Source organism: Penicillium odoratum (genome assembly GCF_028828045.1).
Source record: "Penicillium odoratum strain IBT 22623 chromosome Unknown utg000005l_segment0_segment0, whole genome shotgun sequence".
Taxonomy (NCBI): domain Eukaryota; kingdom Fungi; phylum Ascomycota; class Eurotiomycetes; order Eurotiales; family Aspergillaceae; genus Penicillium; species Penicillium odoratum.
In genome coordinates, this window is record NW_026643147.1 from 2,575,248 (window position 1) to 2,590,568 (window position 15,321).

At 48.8% G+C, this 15,321-nt stretch overlaps 5 protein-coding genes across 5 annotated transcripts; 2 read left to right on the forward strand and 3 right to left on the reverse strand.

Annotated features, from left to right (window-relative positions):
• Positions 1-734: 734 nt before the first annotated feature.
• N7520_006498 (copper fist DNA-binding domain-containing protein) lies at positions 735-2,415 on the reverse strand (the record flags this gene model as incomplete). The annotated part of the gene is made up of 3 exons (XM_057140432.1): positions 2,301-2,415; positions 2,081-2,239; positions 735-2,026 (listed from the first exon to the last, which is right to left on the reverse strand). Exons 1-3 carry the CDS (start codon positions 2,374-2,376, stop codon positions 735-737), a joined length of 1,527 nt encoding a protein of 508 aa, XP_056994438.1. The 5' UTR covers positions 2,377-2,415.
• A 2,968-nt stretch (positions 2,416-5,383) lies between these two features.
• N7520_006499 (putative C6 finger domain protein) lies at positions 5,384-8,041 on the forward strand (the record flags this gene model as incomplete). The annotated part of the gene is made up of 5 exons (XM_057140433.1): positions 5,384-5,782; positions 5,855-5,967; positions 6,025-6,468; positions 6,524-7,113; positions 7,164-8,041. The coding sequence occupies 5 exons, from the start codon at positions 5,384-5,386 to the stop codon at positions 8,039-8,041; spliced, it is 2,424 nt and encodes an 807-aa protein (XP_056994439.1).
• Positions 8,042-9,108: 1,067 nt separating this feature from the next.
• N7520_006500 (uncharacterized protein) lies at positions 9,109-10,668 on the reverse strand (the record flags this gene model as incomplete). The annotated part of the gene is made up of 2 exons (XM_057140434.1): positions 9,109-10,200; positions 10,462-10,668. The coding sequence occupies 2 exons, from the start codon at positions 10,666-10,668 to the stop codon at positions 9,109-9,111; spliced, it is 1,299 nt and encodes a 432-aa protein (XP_056994440.1).
• A 1,046-nt stretch (positions 10,669-11,714) lies between these two features.
• On the forward strand, positions 11,715-14,050 carry N7520_006501 (putative chromatin remodeling complex subunit (Rsc9); the record flags this gene model as incomplete). Its single annotated transcript, XM_057140435.1, has 3 exons — positions 11,715-11,751; positions 11,806-12,141; positions 12,195-14,050. The coding sequence occupies 3 exons, from the start codon at positions 11,715-11,717 to the stop codon at positions 14,048-14,050; spliced, it is 2,229 nt and encodes a 742-aa protein (XP_056994441.1).
• Positions 14,051-14,356: 306 nt separating this feature from the next.
• N7520_006502 (ACT domain-containing protein) lies at positions 14,357-14,776 on the reverse strand (the record flags this gene model as incomplete). The annotated part of the gene is made up of 1 exon (XM_057140436.1): positions 14,357-14,776. One exon carries the CDS (start codon positions 14,774-14,776, stop codon positions 14,357-14,359), a length of 420 nt encoding a protein of 139 aa, XP_056994442.1.
• Positions 14,777-15,321: the final 545 nt, after the last annotated feature.

The following is a 15,321-nucleotide window of genomic DNA, read 5'->3' on the forward strand; positions in this document are numbered from 1 at the left end:
TAACTGCCTAGCTGATAGACCGACGTAACTAGTACTTTGACTGAGGTTGAATATGTGGTCACAGGGGCCAAGTCATCATGGTGGGGTTTCACACCTGACCCGGATCTCCTGTAGGTAGTAGCAAGCTGCAGCCCGAGATCGATCATAGAGTTCTAAAGATGCAGATTGGGCGAAAACCTGCTTTGTCCCGATGAGACAGTTTGGTTCGTGCGGAGATGGGACTCACCGCTACATTTTTGTGACCCTTTACTCGGATGGAATGATGTTGAATCGGGGTATCTCAGCCGAACGTCCGATCCGCAGAGCTGGTGTTGAGGTACAAGCTTGTGGAGTATGGTGCATTGCTGATGGTCAGCTGGTCGGATAGATCACTTTTCGAGCGCTAAGCATCCCGAGTGGATACAATCTTACGATACCAACGATCAGGATCGCCTTGTCAGATTTGGTATTTAGATATGGCCTCAATTGTACACAGAAGACGTCTATACAGCGAAACAGTGCGAGTCCATGTACGTGACCGTGTATGAGCACGTGGTTCTATCGAAAAATCACAAAAACCCCTCTAGATTCAATACTATCAGGAGATCTAGAACTGGCTAGTTAAAAAGGCAAAGGCATTTGTCATCATCTCTCATCAAGGTCATAAAGACGGTGTAGAGGTGGTGGTAAGGTGCCGCAGGTAGCGGAGACCCTAGGAAGTTATAGAAGAAGTAAAAGATTTTGAGGTGACATGGTTATTGAGCCCAGGAATGACGGAAGTAGTCATCGTCCATGGGTGGAGTCGAGTCATCGTTGAAGAGATTGGCCGGCCAAGTGGGCACCACATCCTGCGAGGGAGCCATGGAGTACATGTCCTGCGCCGGGATTGCCTTGGCCTCGAATCCCATGCTTGCTTGAAGCTGGTGCTCGAGCGCAGCGGTGGATTCATTGGCGGACTTGAGGAAATCATCAATGTTGATCGATGCAAGGTCATTGGATGACAAGAGTCGCGCCTGGGGTAGTCCAACCAATGACGACGCAGAGCTAATCCGAAGATGGTCCATTTCTGACGCTTCGCTCACGCTGTGGAGATCGTGCATGTCATTACCAGTATGCCCCAGACCGGGAAGTGGCCCAAACTCGTCGACTTCGGAGATATCGCCGGAGGACGATGGCGGCGGAAGGCCCGAGGGATATGAGTTGTAATCGAAACTGGCGTATGACGGAGCCTGGGTGCTGGTGGTAGCAGGGGCGTCGGAGTACAGCGGGAAACTTGACCAGTCGACCGATGGTGCACCTGTACCGGCAGATCCCAGCGGAAATTCTGAATCTGGGGACGTAAAGTACTGGTCTTGGTAGTGATCTTGGTAGTGATCTTGGAAGGCCATGCACGTAATCGGGGAATTAGATGATGTATTCGGAAAGGAGGCGAAAGACGAGACATCGAGAGGGGGTACACTGGTGATAATTTGCTCCAGAGGAAATTTGTCCATGCTGGCCGGAGCAGACGCGGGATTGGTGGTACCGTCCGTCGGCTTCTCCATTGTTGCAGTCGGAAACTTGTCGAGGAATGATTCATCGAGAGGGCCCATTGGTGGAATATCTTCTGAGCTAGCTGCAGGGGCACTGTGAGGTGATCCCTCGTGCGATGTGTGCTGAGAAAGAGACATAGGTTCCATCGACAGCGAGAGCGGCTCCTGAATAAAAGCGGATTGGGTCAACGGCAGGTGGTCCACCGACCTACGAGGCATGTCGGACGGATGGTGAATGGTATGTGATCGTGGGATTGTGTACGGCAATCCACACTTGTGGGCCATGTCATTGTGCTTATGGGCGGGCTTGTGGTGACCATCCCGGAAGATCGTCATTCCAGTCAAGGTTGACTCGGATTTGGTTGACGTGAGCAGGGGCTTCCGTGGATGTTCAGCCGGGATGGACGGCAGAGACACAGGTAAGCCTGCCTCTGGCACGGGGTCAAGATGAGATTCCTTTTTCAGCGCGCAAGTACAGCGCTGGCCATGGCAGCAGCCACAGCGATGGGAGTCCTCTGTAATTCACGATCAGAAAGGGGGAATTGGGAAAAGCCTGCGCCATTGCTCACTCAGATCTCGCTTATCACCATGGCAGTCCGAATCGGATTTCTTTTTCTTGTCGCCACACTCGCACCTGACGTGCGTTGTTCGAGACTTGCGTAGGCCGCGACAGTGGGTACATTGAGAGACTGGGCGGCCTTTTTTGTTGATATGGGTCAAAGGGCGGTCTAGACGTTTCAAGTTAAAAAGTGATCGGGTATAGACTAATCTTCAGACAGATTGACGTACCACTGTGGTGACAGCTGCTAACCCGGTGACCTCGGACGCAAGCTTCACACGCCCACTTCTCACCTTCAATGATCATGGTGGCGGGTTACTGCGAGGCACACATGCGATAATCGCGAGTGGTTTTGGGAAGTAATAAATTGAAAAATAGGGTGAAAATGGTGCGGTATGTTCCCAAGTAGAACCGCAAATGGCCGTCAAGGCAAAAGGCTATTCAGCCGCTTCGTCGAGAAGGCCGAATTGAACCAAAAGAACAAAAGGGTATCTCAGGCAAAATAAATCTCCCAATGCGCAAGGTCACAGAACGCCGATCCAGCAGTATACAAAGCAACTGAGGGTCGTACTGAGAGGGGCAAAGGGAGCCGAATCAAAGAAAATCAAATGGGTATATCGAGGCAAGGTTTTTTGGAATAATAAACCAAAAGGGGGGGGACCAAGCCTACGCACCGTTTGGCGCCGGCCGTGAGACAGGACACCAAGTACCGGTAGTGGCGGCCAAGAAAAAAGCGTTCGATATAGAGAGTTGGAGAACACCCTATGCGGAGGAAGAAGAGGAAGGAAGAAGGGAGGCGAGGGTTAATAACGGTATTGAGGGAAAGTTGGGATTTTAGCTGCCTATTTGGTCTTTGTGGTAAACTGTAGTATGTTACCAGCCGCAGTCATTTACAATGATGTTACATCCTTTCGTCCGCTTTTAGCCTAGATTTACCTTGTCAATACGACTTTCATACCTCTGTTCTCTCCCCCCTTTGGTTACCGATGACTGGGGGACCTGATTTTACCATACCGTTACATAAGTTTTGGGGGGGGGGGGGGTTCTCTTTCTACATACAGTAACATTCTCGGAATTTCTGGTAAATTGGAATTTCATATGCACGTTAGATTATCCCTGCGTCGTTTTATTCTTGGTTCTTGTTTTTAAAGGTTTATCGTGACTCTGACTAGTAAAAAAACCCCCTTTTTTCGCATCGAGGGTTGCGTATCCACCAAGTCCAGCGACGTGGCGGTCCCACCAGGAACCCGGGATTCTACGTAACTATTGTACGGTCCAGGTTAGGGTTTGTGTTAGTAATTCTTGAGTCCTGTGCGGCCAGAAAAAAAAAGAATAATCATAGGATATAAGAACCCTTATTGTCCAAGTGAAACCCATAACGAAACATTCTATAGACCTTTCAGAAGCTGACATCTTTTCTTTATTATGATTCGCTCCGATCGCCGTTTCGCCGGAATTTTCCACGAGGCAACAATTCCAGCTGTCGCAGAAGCATGTCCGCTGCAATGTAGATCAGAAGCGCTGAACTATGTGCGGGAAGATAGAAATTTTATGTATGGGGGAAGCTGATGCGGCGAAATCGAGCACGGCCTTTCATAACGAACTCGACCCCCACCACTATGGATCTCGCTAGTGAAATCTGGGGCCGCACATCCCAGCCTTTCTGCCTCCTCACCTCACATTGTCTTTGGTTTTCGCTCTTGTGTCGTGCCCCAAACCCTATGCGGGCTTCAGGGTTTCGTCAAAATGAATGGCGCTAATCCCTAATCTCTAATCCCACAGATTCAGGTACAGGGTTCGGAATTTCCACGATCCCTGCAGGGCCATGTCATTCGATTGGCAAAAGTCGCCTCGGAAAACCTACGGCACCGCGATAAGGCTAAAGGCGTTGCAAGATAATCGTCTCCTGCCTTTTATGATTGAGCGCAAAAAGAGCAATATCCAACGAAAAGGTTGCAACACTTTTACAACACCGTACGGTACTGCATGTCATAGCGTTGTTGGGTGCGGGTCAATGGCGTCACTTTTCCTGTTTCGGGCGGGCTGCAGAGGGTTTTGGCGCCGGCCATCGGGTGGGCCCTGATCTGCGTATGCAATAGCAGTAGACGAGGGCCAATCGCTATTGTCGAGGATGTGGATTCCGGTTTACCTGACCTTCCAAGGTTCCTGGTATTATACACAGGAGGGGGCCTTACCGCCTAATCCAATTATGTGCCGTCTCGGGTGAAATCTAAATTAAGGCACGAAATACGATCGGGATGGACTTGACCAAATGCGTTAGCACTGACCGGGAAAGTCGAAGATTCAAGTTTGAATCTTTAGCGGGAGAATATTCGCAAGCAAAGTTTCTTTTCTTTTATAAGTTCAAGTTATTTCGATCCTAGGTGGCAGGTGAATTCGGACTCCGAGGTCACCACGTTGCAATAGGGTCCTAGGTCCTACCTTGGTAGATGCCAGCATCCGTCTACAAGAGAAGGCGAAATCTATAGATTATTATTCACCATTTTTGAATATTCCAGGGAGCCCAGGTGATACCACTCACGTGGGGGTACGTATATGTAGGTATTGCCATGAACGGCCATCTCCGACTTCACACTAAAAGCAGCATGTAACTGTTCCTCCAAACACTACTTAGACTTGAGATACTGAGCGCCATTAGTGAGTTAGGCTTGAAAGTGGAATTATATCTCTTAAAAGTGTCGAGAAGTCTGATCTTGAACTATGCATGTATATACAGAGCTCGGGGATTGCCTAGTGTCAACATATACGGGACACATACATGTAATGTTAATTACGTACTCCCGAAGTGCTAACAGATGGTATGACACGCCTAGATATACATCTGGCTAAATATAGCCACAGGCAATCGGTAGAATCTACATCTCGAAAGACACGGCATCTACCACAGGTATATGTCGCAGGTATTATGTCGCTGTACGTAAGCACCGATTTATCAAATCCAAGTTCGGGTCGGGAGAACGGGGCCGATGGGAAAAGGTGTTAATCCGTCCACACGCAGAAACAAAAGGCCGTCCTCCGTGGGATCATCCCGAAGAACTATATAGAAGTTAAAAATAAAAAAACATTGGATTCAAAATTGAATTGCCTTCAAAGTCTCGAATAATGTTGGTGTTGTGCAATACGGCGGCACTAGCCCCTGCCAAACTGCCTCCCCGCAAAACTTAGCCTGTAAAAAAAAAAAAAACCTTGCCTCTGGCACTTCGCGTCTTCCACCCTTCCACCACCACCCCCGGAAGTCCGCTTTCCATCAAAACAATCACTCCTCACATCTTTGTGGGGTTAATTCCGCACAATGAACTCTCGCGAGCAATCTGACATGGCTCCGACCAACTCTTATCCCTCCCCGAATGCTGCGCAAATGGCCCAGGGGGCCATGCCGTACTACAGCAATCGCCAGCTGACCACTGACGAGCTCCTCTCCGCTGAATTGTCGCGTGAAGCCTCGGGCCCTGGAATGGGAGATGGATCAAGTAATGGTGTGCATCATGGCCAAGGCATGGTGTTGGGCTCTTCAAATGCAGGTGATATGGGTCGTCCTTCGTCCGAGGATCACCAGCATCAACACATGCTGCAATTCCCACCTGGCCAGCAAGTAGGCGTCGATCCAAACCATGACCTGAGCTATGGTGAACAGAGTGCGCGTAAGCGATCGAAAATTTCAAGAGCCTGCGACGAGTGTCGGCGCAAGAAGGTATGCCGAGACCTGGACCCCGGGTAGAACGCGTCAAGTTTAGTCGTTGACGTCTCAATTCTTTAAAAACAGGTGCGATGCGATGCGAGTTCGGAAACTGGTCTTGAGACATGCTCAAATTGTCGCCGATTGGGGGTTGTGTGTCAGTTCAGTCGCGTTCCGATGAAACGTGGGCCCAGCAAAGGGTAGGTAAAATACACGCGTCGTCGCGTATGGAAATTGAGGCTAATGAAGGACAATAGTTATATCAAGGAACTTGCCGAGCGACTTCATACTCTCGAGAATCAGATGCAGCCGGGCATCGTGCAGCCTGACGTGCCATACCAGTCCATGAACGAGGTGTCCCTACCCAGGGCATACCAGGACTTCGCTTCTCCGGTGGATTCCGGCTCTGCCAATCGCAAGAGAACATACTCCGTGTTTGAGGGACTTCCAAGCTCTTCATTTGCGCAGCCGTCGTTTAATGCGCGCGGATCGCAGAGTGCTTTCGATGCAACAGATTCCACAGCAGACCCATATAACCCGACAGTCGCCAGTGGTGGCGCACCGAAACCGGGCAACCTGTTCTGGAATCCAACTGGTCATGAGCAGGACTTGCCAAGTGGACTTGAAATGGCGGACTTGCACAAGCATGAAGGTGATGATGACATGTCTCCAGTCATTCTTGACGAGGGGGCTCTTGATGCGTATGTCCCAGAAAAATGCCCATTCCCTCCAGAATTTGGATCTAACATCATGCAGGTACTATCAAAAAGTGCATACTCTTCTGCCTATCCTACCTCACACTAGGGAGCGAACCTTGGAACTTCTTCACCAGTGCAATCGGGAGGCACAGGAAATATTTTGCTACGCACTATACACCGTTACTCGCACCGATTTGTCTCGCGTTGCAGGTAACTTTGAACGTATCACATCGTTTGACAATGCTCAGGACCTTGTTCTGTACCACACCCGCCAGCCATTGATTGTTCACTCGACCGCAGTCAACCTTATCTGGCTCCAAACCCTTCTTTTGATGATTATAGACTGTGACCAGCGGGGTCCTGATAACTTCGTTCTCAAGGACGGTATTCCCAAGCACACTCTTGTTCAAGCTGCCAGCAAGCTTGGATATGATCTGGCGAAGAACCAGGGCCAGCTAAAGAACAAGCGACCATCTGATCCTGATGTTGACTCGGATGCTAATTTGACTCGACGTAACTGGGTTTCATTGATTATTCTGACCCGCTGGTATGCCATTAGTGTTGCCGATGCGACTGTTATTGCTGGTCATGAGATTGGTGGCCGTGAGGACGAGAGAGTTGTTGGCCATATCACGACTGGTATTGCTTGTAAGTTGAGATCATTTTCACATTGGAGAGCCTTTCTGACCACTCTTTAGCATTTTCAACGTTCCTTTCAGAGATGGTCACTTTGGCCACAGTGGAGCACAATGTCTGCCAGACCAATACTGGGCTCGGCCGAATGGTCGGAGCTAACTTGGTTGCTTCCCTTGAGCGCCTATCAGAGATGGAAGATGTATTCAAAGTCCATGAGCTTCCAGAGAACACCAGCACTCGCATGCTTTTCGAGAGCCTCCAGGCTCAGCTTTACTGGACAGTTCGCCTTCTCATCAAGCGCCATGTGTTCGTCTACAGCCCTTATGAGATCATTTACTGCGCTCAGGAGCTAGTCAACGAGTTATATAAAGCCAGTCTGCAGGCCCGGCCTCCGACGCCGTTCGATTTGCACAGTTTGGCCCTCGCATCTATGACCTTGCTCGAGGCTACAGTCCTCCCCGAACATGCAGATGACTGCTGGGACTCACTGGCCCGCGTGGAAGAAATCCTGGACCATCGTGACAACCGCACGAATGAGATGGGCGAATTTAATAACATTATGGGCACTCCCGGCTGGGATGCGAAGATCCGCGTCTTCCTTGAATGGCGCCGTGCCAAATCTCAAGAAAGCCAGCTCCACGAGTCTGTTGGTAAGGTCGGCTCTGGTCTGCAACCACCCGTCATGGGTCCGAATGAGCAGCGATCTCTGCAGCATCTGGCTGACCTGGCAGTCGGTGCCGAAGGCTCTGTTGGCCAAGGCACCTCCGCAACCCCGCCTCCTGGCCTCGGCGAGCAGAACGACACATCGCCGACTCTTGCACCACAGCTGGCTCAGTCGCATAATGGCGCTGGCCGTACCGTGGTTGACTTCACTATGCTTACGAAGGAAGGATATTTGAATGTGTTCTCTGGATTGATTTACAACAAACGTTCTCGCTAAAGACTTCGCAAGTCTCGACTAATTATTTTCTGCTGTTTCAATATCGGAGTCCGGTTTGGTTCTATAGGAAAATATGTTTTCGTCTGCTATGGCTTTTCTTCTTATTTAACCCGTTCATTTATTTTCTCTTTACTATTCTGTCCGGCAGTTGACTCGGCATAATTAGTTCAATTTTTTAGGATACCGCTTTCTTCTAAAGAATCAAGTTCGTTCAAATGTCTACACAACCTCTCCTAAACCAATTTCGTTCAATAAAGCCCACACATGGCAACAATGATATCATTCCAATGATCATCAGATTCCCAACAACCCACATAACCAAGCCGCCCACCCGCACACCCAAGATAAGCCATCGTAGCCGCCGACTGCGGATTGAAGGTATCAAAATCATACCACCTGTGACCTGAAGCGAGATTATTGATCGACACAGTCCAACTATTGCATAAACGATGTAGACTGATGGCCAAAATGTCACCAGTAGCAAATAGATTATGCGCGGTCCCAAGGTAAGCCCGCGCTGCTGAAAAAATGTTCGGATCCAGTATTCCCCAATATTGCGAGGGTCAAAGAACGCAAGGAAGAACAGGACGATCCATCGTGGGCTGCAGTCATTGACCTAGGTTATGGACATTTTTGGTTTGACGGGGGAGTAATTTGGCTGGAAGGTGGGCTCAGGCTACTTCAATGTTTGTTGCAAGAGATTGACTGAGTTCGAGGTAATCTTGAGGGCATTCGGTGGGCACTTTTTATGAGGATATAAGGGCTTCATGTATGCTCAGGTGTGGCAACACGAGATTACTTACCTGTCCTGAAGTTTACATAACGAACTGGATTGAGACAGAAACTCGTGATAAGGTTTTTCCCATCTTGATATGAATAATGCAATATAGAACTCGCTGTTATCAAAAGATATCGATTGAAACTGATATTTATGTACCCCTAATTTCATTCAATAACACCGAGTGACAAAACGTGAATAGAAGCCCTCAAAATAAAAGTATACATACGGCAAACCACCTTCATTGGTAGTTGGTTTGATCATCCTATGCTTCCCTGAATCATCTCTCCTACTTCTCAACACCAAACGCAAACCGCCTCCATGTCACCTCAACATCTTGACAGAGAGCCATAAACCCATCATCCTCGATCAACTCGCATATCCAATTCTCCAGGAACGCAGTTCTTGCAGGTGTTGGCGCACCAAGGTAAGCCGACAGCTGATCTTTTGAGATAGCAGTCGGCTGTGCAGCTTTGCCCGCGTCTCCTGGATCAACTTGTATAAATGCCACACTATCATGTCCCGGGGCACTGGGTGGCTGCTTACTTATAGGATCCAATACAGGGTATGCTCCATGGTCAGAAGCCTGAGGCTGTGAAAGAGGTCGTCCCATTGGGAGAGTATCGAGAAGAGGCTGTGCTGGGATTTGAGACTGAGATTGTGACTGTGAGTCGGATACTTGAGAACAATGGGGCACAGAAATGCGATCATGATCTGTCAGCGGAAATAAGCTCTGGTTCACAGTGGTATTAATTGGCGGTTGGCTTGTGGATGCGAGCTGGGAGTCCGTTGGCGTCTCGATTCCTTCCCTTCGAGGCCTCTTCTGGCTTGGCTTTAGGAAGGGAAGATCTCGTTTTGGAGGTAGCATCTGGTCAAGCTGGTCTCCATAATAGGCTGGCACGGTTGCAGGACGCATTTTCGGTCCTTGGGGGGTTTCATGTTTTGGGTGTGACGAGGGAAGTCCCTTGTTTTGTCGGGTTGTTGTGAGCTCGAACGGATTCTGGGCAATAGGCACAGCTTGTCCGGCTAGATTGTAGACAATGCTTGACGCTGAAGAGGGTGGATTGGGTGCTACAGACATGGGTATTAGATTATTGATTCCGGATTGTATGAGGTATGCACATGTCATCCCACTGTGTATATGTCCCGACATAGGGAAAAAAGGGATGGTCGCTTCATTGTCTGAGGTCGCCACAGTACTTGGCTCCTTAGATCCTGGTGTTGGTACTTGGAAAGAGGCCCATGATGAGGCTGAAGGCAGTCTTTGTGGTTGCAGACTTGACGTACTTCCCTCCGTCAACGGGCAGTTGATATCACTTAGAAGAGCGAGGGCTGTAAAATAATCGGTGTTCCGCAAGAACTTGATCTGGAATCGTCGAATCTGGTGACTTGTTAGCATTGAATAGGCACATTCTGCTATGGTGTCTTTTTGGATATAGACATACATGCATACTGCTTTGAGGATACTTCACTGCAAGACAAGGTGACTTGACCACGACCGCGAAAGGGGCTTTTAACTGGACATTGCCATTCTGAACTGCTGACATGCGAGCAAAGTGTGCCAGATCAATTTGCTCCTAATTGGTAGCACAATTCATTGTCAGTAGGTCGAAGTGTCCAGTAGGGAATGGTAGAGCCATACGAGGATGCCATCATTCCGAGCCACCCTCAGAAGGAGCCTTGGTGGAACAGAGCGCTCCCCAGAGATCTGCTCGAGGATGCAGACAAGATCAACATCACTATTCACATGGGTCCAGGCCAATGGGCCACCATGGTTGATGGTTGTGGTTGTGTGAGAGAACTTGGTGAGCGGGAGACAGGTCCTCTGGGGGGCAATTTGAAGTGACATTGATAGATTTAGCTTTCAGTATAAAAGAACAGGAGGTGCAAAGGCATTGTTTATTTGAATTAGATGAGATGAGGGACTTTGGAGATGAAAAGAAGAAATACTTTGCAAAAATACGAAAGAAAACGTTCAATCACTTGATGAACACAACGATGCACAAAAACCTTGTCTACTCGAGGTTTGGACATCTGTGATTTGAACAAATTACCCTGGCTTGATACGGGTAATTTTTATGTGTCTGATCATTCATATTTTTACATTCCTAATAGTATGTGGAGAGCTACTTCGCTCAACGTGAATTAGACCCTGAGATGAGTCTATGCAGGTTGGCACCTGAGGCATTTAGCCCCAAAGTAGCCTAGCGTGTATCTAATCAAAGCTGACAAAATCTCGGAATAACTTTCTCGTATCGGAAGAACTCTGCCCCGAAAACGCGCTCCACCAGAAGGCGCGGACTTTTGGCTGATCAGCCCGGCTGATCGCAAGTCCAGCTTGTTCCTCATTGCCCTCCCCGCGACATTCAAGGCATTGAAAATCATCCACTAATTGACACTGGTCGCTCAATCCTCTAAAAGTTGCGCCAATTTTCGACACATCTGGAGCTGGCCTAGTTATTTTCAGACGTGTTCGACCTTGCATTCTCGTTGCGCATCCTTCCTTCCACTCGAACGCGCGCCTTTGACTCCGTTCTGTCACAGGTCACCATTTGTGCAGCATTCGACAAATAGTGGCATTGAGTCAAGAAATTTCTTTGACACTCTTTCCACTCCACGGCAGAGACCACTGAAACCACCAATACGCCTCCTTGCGATCTGCATTTTCAGATACTTCGTTATTTTGTCGTGCAGCTCGAAAGACCTGTATCTTTGACCAGTTGCCGCCTTCAAGGCCTGATACTGCAAACTGGAAGGAGATTGCCACCACGGTTGATTGAACAGTGCGATACCCGGACCTGACTTACAAGGGAGGGATCGCAACAACGCAGATACCAAATCCTGCGCCAAACAAAAGAGCTGATATTGGACTAGCCGATAGTCTAGGTAGCCAAAATGTCGGCATCTACACCTCAAAGGACATCCTTGCGACGTAAGAACCCCTCCATTTCCCCGCCACCACCTTGACCATTCTAATAATGACCAGAGGGTCTTCGTCAAGCACCCAAAATCAACCAACCCTTCATCCCAGACACGACCCCAGCACGTCAAAAACACCACGGCCAAGGCTTTGGATCGCCACAGCCTCAGATGTCTCCCCATGTGAATATGAACCCCGCGGCCAACCCAAACAGCGCTCAATTTGCGGTTGATAGCTGGGAAGGAAAAAACCAAACACAGCTCCCAATGTCAACTCGGGAGGTCCTCACACCTGGAAATCGACCTGCGCTATTCGCTAGTCTTACTGATCGGACCAAAGTCGCGAGGCAACCGGATTTCTATGACCCATATTTTCCATTGAGGTTCCTTGAAGTCCCGCGGAGTAAGTTTTTCACCCAGAGCCTAGACACGAGCAAAAAAGCTAATGGATAACAGCGGACCACATCTACAAGCGCGCTCACTATGGGCTCCAGTCCGATATCCCAGACGAGGTGGATTTCGCTTTGTACCATCTGGTCCAGATTTCGAACCAAAGATGTGATAAGTTCAAGTTTGAAGGATTCCCATTGCTTGCCGAAACTCTTATGCAGAAGGCGTTGGACGTTACCTATCTCTGCACTGGGATCCGGTGGGAGTTTGAATACGACCCTCGTTTCCCATCGGATCGGGTAAATGTTTTAAACTCCTTGCACGGAACACGGGACATCCTCGACAAAATCCGAAAAATCCCTGTTAATTTGCCAACCGACAGCCTTGAAACAGACGAGTTCTCACACCTTCTTCGAAACGTCGAAGAAGCCACCTTGGTGTTGAGAAACATGGTCTTGTTGAGAGAAAATGCCTTCTATGTTTCGCGCTATGCATGTGGCCTTCTGAGAGATTTCCTGGTCATACTAATGAACCTTCCAAATCAGTCTCGTTTGAATGAAATCAAGAATGATGCACTTGATATTGCTGAAGAAGTGACCAAGTTCATGAGGACTGACCCTCAAGACCCACTTTGGATTTCTCTGGTCAATTGCCTACACTCGACGGATCGTGCCCACATTATGAGGGGTCTTTGGGCATTAACCCATTTCTCTACTGAGTTGGAAGATGCTGATAGTAATCGCGCCATGGAGAGCCTTCCGAAGGCAACCCTTCAACAGCTGTACTATCACACACTTCTGGACCTCGACAAAGGAATTCTGAGTGGGTCATTGGATTTCTGGTACCAGTATACTCTCGGCCCTGACAATATCGAGACCCTGATGGATGTCATCAACTTCCCCAGCGTCTTTGTACCCCGCATGATCGCGCTGCTTACATATGAGGCGCGTCCAACCAAGAAAGAAACAGTCTTGCAGGAGGAAAAAGTTGCACCACCGCCATCTGAAATCCCCCGTGTGCCACCTGAGCTCTTAGAGAAGTTGATGGAGTTGACAGAACCAGAGCGCAGCTCACAGTGGCTTCGATGCTGCTTTGTTGAAGATGCGGAATGTGAGATTACCCAGATTGCTCTTTGGCAAGCTTACCAGAGCCGATTTGCAGACTCTCGGGTGCCAGGCGGAGGTGTCCTCCCTGCCGCAGAATTCATTAAAAACGTCAGCAATACTTTCACAAATGCTCAAGCACAAGTGATCAACGGCCCGGGAGGCACAACCAAGTTCATTATTAAGGGAATTCGACCTTTGGAAACTGCCTACACCGTTGAAGGCTTCCCTTATGTGTACTGCAAATGGGCTGACAACTCAAAACCTTCCAAGATGTGCCAGCGTGCCTTCAGTTCTCCTACAGATCTCCGCAGCCATGTCTTTGCAGACCACATGAATCTTGAAGCTGAAGAAAAGCCAGGTCAATTCAAGCTGGAGACAGCAGAGACTCCTATCCACACCTGTCAGTGGGATAAATGCACACGGTTCCGGGCATCTGGACCCAGTGCCAACACTGCCATGGTAGCTGGCCATGTTTCTTCCCACCTGCCAGAGGACCGTCCTGCTGACGCGCCGCCCCCAAGCACGAAGCGTCTTGTTCTTCAGGAGCGAATCGTCCGCAAGTGGTACTACATGGACACCCCAGTCAATGAGAAGGGCGAACCTTTCGGTGTGGCATACAAGGCTGCGCTGGTGCTGCGCAACATTGCCAAGGGTGTCCCTAACCGGGTCGCTACAAAATATGGCGGTGTGTCTTGGAAGAAGGCTTGTTTCGTAGGCCAGCGCCCGAAAATTGTAGAAGTGTGGGATCGAAACCGTGCTTTGCGCAAGGAGCTGACCGAGTTGATCATGATCATGGAAAAGGAGGATGATTATTGATCCGATACGACTTTGTAACCATCGCTTTTCACCTGTGAGCATCGATTTCTTTGTACCAGTAATACCCTGTCCGTCTTGCATCCTTCCAATGGACGAAGAACAACGTTGCAACTTTTTAAATGTTGACTATTTCATACCGGGCTCGGTGTTTTGTCTGGATTTCCTTGTTTTTATGTCTTCCGCAACGATGTATGAATATCCGGGGAGTAAGGAGATTACTGGATTGAGAGGCCTCAATTGAGTTGATTTTGATTTAAAAACCATAGAAAAACTCCATTATAGTACACACTTGACCTTACATCCAAATCACCTGCCCTTCGCATCCTCCGCCAATTCCCCCAAAACCCTCATCGCATCCTCCGCCCGTCCAGCAGGAACATAAATATGATCATGAAAAAACCCACTAACAACATTCGTACTGATTTTATGATCCTTGAGCCGATCAGTAATCGCCGCAATTAGTCCGACCGCCTCAAGACTGGAGTGGATCGTCAGCGAGATTTTGCGGCACGGGAAAACCATGGCCTTGAATCCGTGGAATATGGCTAGATCTTCCGTTGTGACTATCGTTGTACCCTCAGCTTCTTGGGCGATCAGCTGTGGGTTCAGCGTGGAAAGCGGGAGTGAGGCGAGGGGTTGCGTTGTGGTGATGAAGACGTAGGTTTGTGGATCTAGGAATGGTTCCATTGTTGAGAGGAGGGTTGTGAGGTTTTCTTCGCCGGCCATTTTGACTTGGAACTGATGTGTATTCGGTTGAGATTTTGAAGGGGATTGATTGAAGTGGGAGAATGAAAATGACAACATGAATGAGGGATGGAATTGTGGTTATGTATAAGAAATGTCACCCGCAGGGCGTATCTGACCCACAAAAAGGCTTATAAAATTCAGCAGCCTTGAACAAATAGATGGGAGTTGCTCCACCTACTCCATAAATTACTCTTGTACCTCTTGTGTAACTCGATCAGAAACATATGTACCCATGGGCTACGGCTTCGAATCAACTAACGATATTCATATTCCCTATGGCCTACCCAGGTAGCATCAAGTGTATCTACCCTAGTACCTACTCCAGTACCCACTCCAGTACCCACTCCAGTACCTACCTGTAAGCTACGGTGTAGTATACGAATATATCGAAAGAATATATATATGTAAAACTGCGTAGGCAAAGCGATATTGTAGGGTGCCACTGAATTCGGAGCCATGGGTATGTTCCTGTATAGGGGTTAGGGTGTACAAGAGTGATTTTGGGAGTACGTGGAGGAATTGCC